A 12,276-nucleotide genomic window follows, 5' to 3' on the forward strand; every position below is an offset into this window, starting at 1 on the left:
AAATTATGATAAGATTAAATTGTAAATAAGTATCGCAGTTATTATTGTCATGGCTTGAAAATTGCACAATCCTATAATCAAAGGGAAATGGGGGGGATTGGTTATGCTAATATCAAATTTTCCTCAAATAAATTAAAAGTACAAGACCAAGCTATAAGCAGCAATGGTGTTATTTACATCATCATACATCACTGCTTTATTAGGAAACTGGGAAATGTTCAGATCACTGCTGCTATGCCAAAAGATCAAAGCCTTAATTCTACATACTCATCAATAATGCAAGGTACCAGAATAGTATCATTGATTTTTTTTCTCTTACTCTCAGCTCAATCACTGGCAGTTACCTGTAGACACCAAAGTCCAACTCTAAAGGATATCTTCCCTGTATTTATAACAAGTAAAATGTGCTATGAACTATACTAGCTGTCTCAGGCTATCAATGCTGACGAATATATGTTGCAAGTAGTCAAATCAGCCAACAGAGGAAAGAATACATAGGTAGAGCACAGAAGATACTTAGAGAAGACTATTCTACATACTTGTGCATACATGACACAGGTTTATCAAGCCCATAGATTGTATATCAAGCGTGATGATTGTATAACACCAAGGGTGAACCCTAATGGAAACTATCAACTTCAGTGGATGCAAGTCCACTAATAATAGTGAGTGCCTTATTTTTCCATATAGGGTGTTCACAGTGGGAGATGCTTTATACAGTATGAATTTAAGGTAATAGGAACATTGTACTTTTTCTTCAGTTTTTCTCTCAAAACTGTTCTAAAAAAATAGACACGGTGCTGCATGCCTTTAATCTCAGCACTCCTGAGGCCGAAGCAGGCAGATCTCTGTGAGTTTGAGGCCAGCCTGGTCCATATAGTGAGTTCCAGGACAGCCAGGGCTGTTAGAAAGACCTTGTCAAGGGTTGGGAAGGAGTGCATATAGTTAGTTCCAGGCTGGGGACATAGTTTGTAATAGAATGCTTGCCTTACATGTGTGAATCCTGGGTTAAGTCCACAGGACTATGACAGAAAGACAATGTTTCATGTATGTTACAACATTGAGATTATCACTATCACCTATTAGGATGGCCTACAGTGGAGCACTGATGATACTACACAAAGGCCAGATGTAGAGCATTTACTGTTGATGAAGAGGCAAGATGGTTTATGTACTTTGAAAGACAACTTAGAAGTTTCTTACAAAACTAACCATATTCTTATAGTATAGTCTAGTACTTGGGCTCCTTAATATCTGCCCACAGAAAATAAAGTATCCATCTACATAAAAACCTCTACTTTTTTAAAAAAGATTTATTATTATATGTAAGTACACTGTAGCTGTCTTAAGATGCACCAGAAGAGGGCGTCAGACCTCATTACACATAGTTGTGAGCCACCATGTGGTTGCTGAGAATTGAACTCAAGACCTTTGGAAGAGCAGTCCATGCTCTTAACTGCTGAGCCATCTCTCCAGCCCCAAACCTCTACTTTATAAAGCCTTATGTATATACTACCAAAACTTGAAGGTAGAAGCGATGTCTTTCAATTGGTAAATGAATACATTAGAGTACAACAAGACAATAACAGTATATGACACCCTTAAAATGAGCTATGGATAGAAAGTAAACTTAAATGCTATTACAAAGTAATGACTAGGTCCCACAGTGGATGACTCCAAGTTATTACAAATGCAAAACTATGCAGACAGTAAAAGACCAGTGATTATGAGAGGCCGGGAAAATGAACGATGAGAAGGACAAAAGTGACTTTCGGGGCATTGAAAGTAACTCTTTGATACTATAGTGGTAGATAGCTGTCTTTATACATTTGACAGTAACACATACTTTTAAAAAAATCTTCCAGTTTCACGGGCAAAACAAAACAAAGTTGACAATCAGAAAAACTTAGAGTAAACAATAGAGCCATCTTTACAATGATATACTGAGCTCTAGTGACATTTACACACCACATTACTGCCAATTACTGAAGGTACCAGCTGGGCATGTCAGGAATTGACACAAGAACATGGTGACAAGGCACACAGGCATTTGGCTCACCTCCTCGCTCTGTACTTAAGCTTACTTCACATTTAAAAATTGGAAAGCAATCCATTTCTTTCTTTGTCAAATTTAGGTGAAAGCTGAAAGTCACTCAGACCCCCACATGAATCTCAGGAAAGCAGCTTACTGAGAGCCATGTAGTCTCTGTGAATTTGGGAGTTTAATTTTTGATCATCCATTCTCTCATCTTCAAACTATAAATAGTAGTAGCTACCTCCTTTAGAGGGCTTGTAATATTTCCCAGCATAAAACAAACCCCACTAATATCTCAGAGATTTGTTACTTTTAAGTATCATTTCTATATCACATAATATAATAAGATTTCTAATTATAAAATATGGCAAAAGTATGTTTTACTCTCTATATAATTATTTATATTTGTATACAATTAACATCTCCAAAGTCCTCTCTTTTACATTACTTCACTTGATCCGTAACTACAAGAAAGGCTGCAAAAAGATTTTAATTTAAAAAAAAAAAAGTATGGGTGTCCTGCCTGAATGTATGTCTATTTAATACTTTGGTGCCTGCTGCACACAGACACCAGAAGGCTGCTGGATCCCCTGAATTGGAGTTACAGGTGTTTGTGAGCCTCCACTTGGTGTCTGGGAAGTGAGTCACTGCTTTACTTGCTGAACCCTCTCTCTAGTCCCAGGGGTTTTGGTGTATGTGTATGGGGAGGTGGGGAGGGAGATTGAAATGTATTCTCTAAACAATTTATCATATGCTGAAGGTGTTACGGCAGCAATATAAGCTTTAACTGGCTGTTCTTTACGTTTTGTCTGTTCCCAAGCTAAGAATCCTGACTAATAACCCAAGGCTAGCACGGGAGCAAACGCAAAAGCAGCAGAGAAGAGAAGGGAGGTAAGTTTAAACTAATTGTAGGCTTTATTGTCACATCTAGTATCTTGGAGCAAAATGTGCTCAGAACATTCCTAACTTCAGTATACTAAAGAGGCTGGTTACATGCATTGCACATTACATAACCCTATAGACTCTAGAGAAACACTTAAAGGTTGTTTTTATGAATAGGTACATGCATGGAATAAAAGACTATAAATAGCTTTTCAGAATGGCTTGCTGCCAAATGATTACAAAATTCACAAAATTTAGAAAAAGCTTTACATTCAAATCTGCAAGCAAGCAAAATTTTTTAAAAATTTAGGCAAGGGATCATGAAGTTTTCACAAAACTGTAAGTATAGTTTTAAGTAACTCCCAGGTAATCTATGAAGAATACAATTTTTAAATGACATCAAATGGGGATTATTCTGACAGTTTCTTGATGTTACTGGGAACATAAGATTTATAATAAAGTTTTCACTACATAGCTATTTTGTCCAAACAACAGTTTAGATTTAAGGGGGTTGCAGTGAGATAATTTATCAGGTAAATGTGCTTGATGAATGGAGTTGAATCCCTAGAATCCACCTGGCAAGAGGAAAGAGTCAACTCCTACAAGTTTCCCCCTGACCTTCATGTGTGTGCCACGCCCACATACATAAAACTAGATACATGAATGAATGAATATAAAACAAAAATCAAACTGCTGAGGAGACAGCTCAGTCAGCAAAATGTTTATCTTGAAAGCACCCAAACCAGTTTAATACCCAGAATCTACAATGAAAAAGAAGAAAGGCAGGGTGGAGTGGTGAGGGCTGGAGAGGCGGGAGAGAGGGCTGTCAGGGTGGGGAGGTAGCACACACCTCTAAACCCAGCACTCAGGAGGCAGACAGGCAGGTCTGAGTTCTAGAACAGCCTGGTCTACAGAGTGAATTCCAGGGCAGCAAAAGCTACTCAGAGACATCCTGTCTCAATAGAAGAAAGGAAAAAGAAAAGAAAAGAAAAGAAAAGAAAAGAAAAGAAAAGAAAAGAAAAGAAAAGAAAAGAAAAGAAAAGAAACAACAACAAAAACAAACAAACAACAACAACAAAACCTGGGGCTAGGAATGGGGAGATTGCTCAGTCAAGAATGGTCAAGAGCATTTGCTGTACTTTTAGAGGTCCCAGGTTCAGTTCCCACTGCCCACATCAAATGGTTCACAACCACTTGTAACTCCAACTCCAGGGATCTTCTGGCCTCTGAAGCACCAGACACACACAGTGCACATAATAAATATATGCAAGCATTCTGATCTTTTGATATATAGCAAAAAAGGAAGCAATGATCTGGTCTGTCTTATAAAATTTACAAAAGCTTTGAGGTTACTATTTATCAGTTCTTACCTCGTCCTGTGTTGATAATAATGTAAAGAGAGTTTCCAATGCTGCTCTTCGAACTGAAGATATAGTGTGATGCAAAAATGGCCAGACACGTGGGACTAAAACTGTGAGTGACTGCTGAATACTAATGAAGAAGAAACAAATTAATTTTATTCATTCTCTCTTGAAACTCCATAGATACATTATCTAATATATGTTGTATGGACCTAATCATGTTGACATGGTTTTTTAATAAATTAAAAATGATCCAATTTTCATGAGCATTCACTTACATTCTCAAAAAAGTTATTATAATGTAAAAAGACAGAAAAATGTAACCAATAAAGGGTGGAGACTGGATATTACGTTTCTCTATAGCACTAATGCCATAATTACCCTCAGCAAGTTAGAACGTTCCAATATATCTGCCCTTTCCTTCCTAGGAAAATGGGATATACATCTTAGCTATTAGCTACACAATCAGGTTTGCATAACTGTTTTCCATTCGAGGGTTAACCTCAAAGTGTAGCTAATCATAATTTATATTCATCTTTAGGCCACCTCAAATTGCAAGAAACAAAGAGGAAATAGCAGTTTTGAACTTTGTTGTCCCAGTTTAGCATTTACTCTATTAGGAAGACTCACGTTTCTTCCTTCTCAGTAAGACTTTATTTAAATGGAGGAAGATACAAAGCCAAATCTAGGCTAACTTGAATCATAGTATTTCTGCCACATTCAGGAGCCATTTTTTAAAGGTACCCCAAGTTAGGAGTCATTTGTAGGAAGGATTTGAACTATATCCTTCAACAGAAAACATGCAGAAACCAAGAACAGAGAATCCTGTCGCCTGCCTCCCTCCATCCCTCCTCCCAGGAGTTTCCCTTAATGCTATTTTCATCACCTGCAGGTAGAACTTCCTGTGTTTATTTCTTTAAGTTCATTTTTAAAGTTCCAATTTAAATACATGCACATACAAACATAAGAAATTCAGAATACATAAAACCATGACAATAAAGACTTGTTAATAGTGTAATTGTTCATGCACCACAAGACATGCTGCATTTCTTCTTGCATAAGCTGCAAAGTATCTGCTAATTGCCACACATATGAAACAATTTTTTTTTCTTTTTTGGCTTTTCAAGACAGGGTTTCTCAGTGTAGCTCTGGCTATCCTGGAACTAGCTCTGTAGACCAGGCTGGACTCAAAACTCACAGATCTGCCTGCCTCTGCCTCCAAGTGCCAGAATTAAAGGATAGCGACACCACTGCACAGCTGAAGCAATTTTTCTAATCAGGCAATTTTGAAACAAAACGGATGGAAAACTACATTATTTCACATTGGATTATCAGGTATTTTATTACATTGCATAATTTTCTTACATTAAGTGTTTTTAAGTATTTCATTATTTTATGTATATGGATGTTCTGCCTGCGTGTATGTTCATGCATTAACATGTATGCAGTGCACTGGATGCCCTGGAGCTAGAATTACAGATGGTCGTGAGCTGTCATTCCTGGCATCTAGATCCTCTGGAGCAACAACCAGTGCTCCTACCTGGTGAGATCTCTTCAGTCCTATATTATTTAGTTTTCTTGGTACCACCTACTAAGGTTGTCCACAGGCTAAATAAATCCATAGACTTTCCTTTATTTCCTTTTTACATGGAAGTTTTAATAGAACACATTCCTCTATACTGGCAGTTTCGTGGATACAGTAACACTGTGGAACAGTTTCAGCTACAACTGGCTTACAACCGCAAAATGTTCAGTATTTAGGTCTTCAATGAGATTTACTTAAACTTCTAGTTTGAAGCAATTTAAAACCCCTTTGACTTACCAGCTTGGGAGAATTGCCACATGAACCCACTTAGTCCCTGTGTATTGTATTAGTAATAGAAGCTGTCAAAGTGGGAAGCCCTACATATGACTGCCGCTTCACTTGCTGCCTTCTGTAGGCACTCACTTGCTGTTCCTACTCGCATGCTGTTCTACCAGCCTAAATTCTCGCTAAGTAGTGCTGGCTGGTAATATATGAACAATATGCTTTTCATATATGTTTGAATTTCACTGAAATACTCATTCATACAGCCTCAAGTTGCTTTAAAATCATAATCATAGGAACATTCACTGAATAACCTCAGTAGGCTAGAACTACAATTTCCTCATTCATATACCAAGCTGTGTGACATTTCTTCTGCATCTTTGTGTATACTATTAATAGAAACAATTAGCAGCATTCTGGCATGTCACTCAGATGAGACACTCCTGAGTCTCACACCAGTGTTAGCACTGAAAAGCAATAACAGTTTAAACAGTGTTTCTGTTCACTTAATCCTGTTCTTAATATTTTATAGTTCATCATTACCTGTTATCTTCCTGACTAGTAATTTCTGAAATTAAGGACAAGAACTGAAAAAATAAGCATTACACAGGAAAAATTCACAGAAAGGAAAAATCTTGCGAAATATAAAACCGATGTCAAATTTTAAAAATCTATATTATGAGGCCAGCACTGTACATGATATATAATGACTCATTTTAAAGTATATATTTTAGATCCACAAGGTAACGAACTATGAAGCTATAACCCAAGGAAAGAAAAATAACTCCTTTAGATTTTGTTATCTGTGTGCAATGCTGGTACTTTAGGCTTTGTTCATATTAGGCGGACAGTCTCCCTCTGAGCTCTGATCCCAGCCCCTAAAGTTTCCTTTCTCTTTTGTTAAATTATGAGAGGCTCCAGGAAAGACATCAAGCAGTCATGTGGGTGCTGGGAATCAAACTAGGGTCCTTTGCAAGAGCAATAACGTGCTCGTAACCACTCAGCCATCTCTCTAGCCCTGTCCCAAATGTGCTAGTAACTAGAATAAAGGACTAAAACGTCCCAAGAAAAAGTGGTGTGTTCAACTTACAGCACTGTTCTTTAAAGGTGCTAAACCAGTCTAAGTTTAATCATCTGGAAAGATATATAAAGGATTATTATTCTATACCTCTAATAAGAAATAATTACCTGCATTGCTGGACCTGAGGGTATGTTAACATGGATGAAAGGAGAGTCATAATACTATTTGTTGAAGCTGTTAGATCATCTAATTCCAGAAGAGAATCCCATAAGGTATTTATAATGGAGGGTACCTGTAAGATCAGTTTTTAAGAAAGTTACTGATTTCACATAACAAATTTTATTAATCCTGTCAAATTAGATTCCAAGGGTCACTACGAGTCAACAGCATACATAATGAATTTGGACTATGTCAGCTTTAAGGAACATCAAGGAGAAGACACAATTTGTCACTGTTAACAATCCTCTCAACCTTTTTTTAGTGCCACTCAGCTCTACTTTTGTCACTTCCTCTCTAACCAAACTTTTACTGGACAGGATAATTTCAGGGAATTTTAAGCAATGTCAACAATCATACAAATACAAGTTTAGTTTTGAGCTCATAAAATAATACTGACTGCACTTTTAACTTCATATTCTAGATTTGATAAAATGGGAAGTGTTAAAATTTAATAGTCTCAAAATGAGATCAGGTTAAAATGCTAAGATATAAAATCAAAACCGAACGAACTTCATATCCCTAAACATAAGGGACAAAATCAGAGAGAAATAGCTGTTTCCTTTTCAAGGAAATTCTCTGTGTACTAAGTACAGAAAGGGAATTAGACAATACACAGTTCACTGTTCCCAAAGGCATATAATCAAGCTTGCATGCATCAGAAGGATGTTAGAGACAAGAACATTTCTACAACAGGTGTAAATAAAGTAAAAAGAATGCTATGTCTTTCCTTCTATTCCATATGCAAATGTAAACATGCTCTATAGGAAGAAAATGCTGGAAGACTTTTAATATACCTTTTGTGTCTGAAGGTAGACAAGGCTTTCTACTACAGGAACCAAGGACGCTGCAGCAACAGCTCTAACATCGTCATCAAGGTCCTGGAGTCCTTCGATTATTCGAGTTAAGACTTTAGGCAATAAAGTATTAATTACATCCTGTAAAACAGGATATCAAAACATGCTAATTTTCTATGGTATAATTACTGTGCTAAAGCATATCTATTAGCTTTGAACTACGTTCCAACATTTATATATTTGAAAAGCATAAACATAAGCAGTATAGATAAATTAGCATAAGACTGCATAAACAATCCCACTTGAGAAAGAATCCAAATATTTATGGATGTAACTTGAAATACCAGAACAGTTCTTAGTAGGTCTATAAATGCTATGTGTGAACACAAATACATATATATGTCCCTGTCAAGACCCTTAGCTTGCATTTTTTTCCTTCAATAGCACTGGCAAGGAGATATGAGAGAGATGTGAAGAAAAAGCCACATTCTTCTACTTCTCCTAATTCCAACGTAATCTCTTCATTTCCCCCACTAAGGCTAGCTTCTCGGGGCTACTCCTGGGATCATATCTCACTAAGACTCTCACTAAGAGCAACTGCTACCCAAACATGAAGACCTGGGTTCAAATCCCCAACACCTACACACCCACCCACATTGTTTTTTAAAGCCAGGCATACCTGTGTGTGCCTATCATGCCATTATTATTGGTGAGAGAAAGAAGGCTTCTAAGAGCTTACTGGCTAGACAGTCTAGTCAAAGAGGTGAGCTTCCACTTCAATAAGAAACCCTGTCATGCATTACATGAAGGGTGACACTCTGTGGTAAGTCAGCATACCAGAGACATCTTCACATCTGTGATCAGTGATAAAGTATTCACAGTAGCCAAGGTATAGCCCCAGCCTATATTTCATCAATATATTAAGGAGGGAAGAAAATGTGTTACACATACAAAATAGAAAAAACCTATTCAGCTATGAAGAAGAATGTAAGTGTGACTTCTGCAGGAAGATGGACCACAGAGGCAGCAAGAAGAAGCTCCCTGAAACAGCCCAAGAAACAAGCTAAGAATGTGAACGAGACAGATAAAATGTTTAGTCAGAAATAATAATGATGATAATAATAATAACAGCAGAAGAATCTCATGGAGCTAAAATAAAAGCTGAATCCATGAGAAGGGCCCTTTGGCCAGAGGTGGAATTACAAAACTCTGACAAAAAGCAAGCTGTTTCTTGTATCTAAAGTGATGATGGCCCACTCAATTCCTATCTAAACATCTGAATTCCCCACCAGAATGGCTCTTTGCCACCTATAATCACAATAAAATGTTCTCCCGGAGCCTGTTATACACTGTAATAAACTTTTTTTTAAAGATTTTATTTATTTTTATTATACGTAAGTACACTGCAGCTGTCTTCAGACACTCCAGAAAAGGGCGCCAGATCTCGTTACGGATGGTTGTGAGCTACCATGTGGTTGCTGGGATTTGAACTCCGGACCTTTGGAAGAGCAGTCGGGTGCTCTTACCCACTGAGCCATCTCACCAGCCCTGTAATAAACTTTTTATAAAGTAAAAATACATATGAAAATTCCAAAATTAGACCCAATTCTTTATACAGTAACAAAAAATTAATTTAAAAGTTATAAAAACAAAAGAGAACTGCTTCTCAAGAGCTGAGTCAGTTTACTGTCAGAAGACCAACAAAAAATAAAATTTTAAAAAATTAGTTTTACAAGACAAGTAACTTTTTTTTTGGTTTTTTTGAGATAGGGTTTCTCTGTGTAGCCCTGGCTGTCCTGGAACTCACTCTGTAGACCAGGCTGTCCTCGAACTCCAGGATGAAGCCTGACAATGGAACAAGCACTGGATTATAAAACACTCCGTTAAAAAAAGAAAAGATGTCATGTGGTTTTGACTTTTGGTACAGCCTTAAACAAGGCTTCTAACTTTTTAGAACTTGTTTTCCTGTGTGAAAATGATAAGGCTACCTTATCCTGCTTTTCTCAGGCTTCTTATAAAATATAAACAAAGAAAAACATTGGTGAATAATATAAAAAGTATACAACTGTATAGACTGCTTGCTTTGATCCGTGCTGTATGTTTCCTGTCTATATCGTCTGATATGTATCTCCTGTATAACTTATCTCACAGACCTAAGACCATGTATTCAATATTTAAATGAGTTTAAACAATTAAAGAACTATGAAATACACTGAATGAGTTGCAACAATGTAAATAACCATCTTTGGACTTCTCTGTAAAATCTATGAACATCGCCTATTTTGTGACACTTTCTCAAGAAGGCAAGCTTGAGCCTGGCATGATGACACACACAATCTTAGAATCCACGAGGAAAAGAAAAGGCAGAGGCAGAAAAATCTCTGCAATTATGAGGCCTGCACAATCTGTATAGCAAGTTCCAGGCTAGCTGGAGATAAATAGGGAAATCATAAAACAAAGGAACAAACAAGCAATCAAGCACACCCATCCCAACATCACAACAAACAAAACATCCAAAAGGGAAAAATCCCTTTCAAAAACTGAGTTAGTTACCTGACGAACTGCCAAAGCATATTTTATTCCCAGAAGACCACCATGTCTAACTTCCCACTGTTCTTGTGTCAATAATTTCAGCAGCACATCCACTGTCTTATGAACTCCTGTTTCGTTCATGTGCTTTAAAACCACACCTAACGTTTGAGCACAAGTTTCACGAACTGGCGCTACAACCTTCAGAATAGAAAGGAGTTACATATGCAGAAAATTTACTGATGTAGAATTTACAATCTGGACAAAGCTTCACTCAGATGATACTTACTTCATCAGAAACGAAGTCTCCAAATCTGTCCAATGCGAAAACACAAAGGAGTCTAATGACTAAGTCTTCCAACCACTCCTGATGCTGCTGAACCATCTATTAAATACAATACAATCATTTGTAACAATAGGTAAAAATCAACTCTGTACTAGGGAGAGAGTGAACTGTTCAGTCCAAAAATGGAGGGAAAAATACACACAACACACACACACAATATTAGGACATATTATCTTAGTAGAAAGAAGTTACCAAAGCATGTAAGAATTCTATATACCATCTTTAAATGTAATCATGTCATCTTTGATAATTATATTCAGAAGCCCTACATCAAAATTCTTATATTCATAGTTCCTATTATGTTCCTGTACTCTTAAAAAAAACACAAATTACAAGCTGGGCATTCATGAGGCAGAGGCAGGGAGATCTCTGTGAGTTCCAGGCTAGAAAGGTACACAGGGAATTCCAAGCCAGCCATAGCTAAACAGTAAGACTATCTCAAAACATCCCACACCTCCAAGAAAACAGAAGAAAAAGAATTACTTACGGTTACTCTGTGCCGGGTCTTCTGCTATCTATGCTATTTCCAGTGTTTCTTACTACACTACTGTTGCTGGTAACCAGTATTATTTTATTTATCTTACTCTCTATTGCATTATCCTGCTCAAATGCTCTTTCTACAATTTTTCCACTCTAGTGTTTCTGAAGATCTCTGTTCTCTAAACTGATTCTATAACAATAAACTTGACATTTTTTTTTACCTATTCATAGATCTTTTTCTTATGCACCTTGCATTCCAACTTCCTTACATAACTTTGTCATTTTCCCCTAAATTGGAAAAAGAGACCAACTACCAAATTAAATTATAGTCTTAATATACTTACCTCTTCTAAAGTGCTGTCTCCCATTTTACCACCACTTTTCCCATGAGCTTTAAGAATTTCTCTGAGTCCAGTACCTGCCCCATGTCGAACCTAAAAAAAACACAAGAAGCAAACATCAGGTGCCAAATGTTTAAAGAAGCCAAGTCAAATTTTCATTAATATGAAAATGTTTTGCAGTCACGGCTGATGCTACAGAAATATCTATTGAAGCATAATCATGTGCCCCTGTCAGTCTTTCAAGCAAGGTTTTACTTTGTAACCCTAACTGAGCTGAAGCTACTATGTATACAAGATTGGCCAAGAACTCACAAAAGAATAGCCTGCTCTACTTCCCTAAAGGTTTGCCACCACACCTGGCCAGTAATCATGTTTTTAAATAACATGCGTTTTGTACTGTGATACAAGAAAAGTAAAATAAACAGTACCTTTCTTACTTTCACATATGGAAGGTTTTCAAA

General features: G+C 37.0%; 1 protein-coding gene across 1 annotated transcript in view; it reads right to left on the reverse strand.

Annotated features, from left to right (window-relative positions):
- Btaf1 (B-TFIID TATA-box binding protein associated factor 1) overlaps positions 1 to 12,276 on the reverse strand; it is an 86,831-nt gene that overhangs the window by 34,084 nt on the left and 40,471 nt on the right. The window contains exons 9-14 of the mRNA XM_021151415.3: positions 11,819 to 11,908; positions 10,938 to 11,033; positions 10,673 to 10,849; positions 8,120 to 8,260; positions 7,274 to 7,398; positions 4,288 to 4,408 (exon numbers count right to left, since the gene is read on the reverse strand). Coding sequence (XP_021007074.1) covers positions 4,288 to 4,408; positions 7,274 to 7,398; positions 8,120 to 8,260; positions 10,673 to 10,849; positions 10,938 to 11,033; positions 11,819 to 11,908 — 750 coding nt within the window. The remainder of the gene's footprint in view (positions 1 to 4,287; positions 4,409 to 7,273; positions 7,399 to 8,119; positions 8,261 to 10,672; positions 10,850 to 10,937; positions 11,034 to 11,818; positions 11,909 to 12,276) is intronic.

Source organism: Mus caroli, unplaced genomic scaffold, assembly GCF_978045245.1.
Source record: "Mus caroli unplaced genomic scaffold, Mus_caroli_1 scaffold_20, whole genome shotgun sequence".
Lineage (NCBI taxonomy): Eukaryota > Metazoa > Chordata > Mammalia > Rodentia > Muridae > Mus > Mus caroli.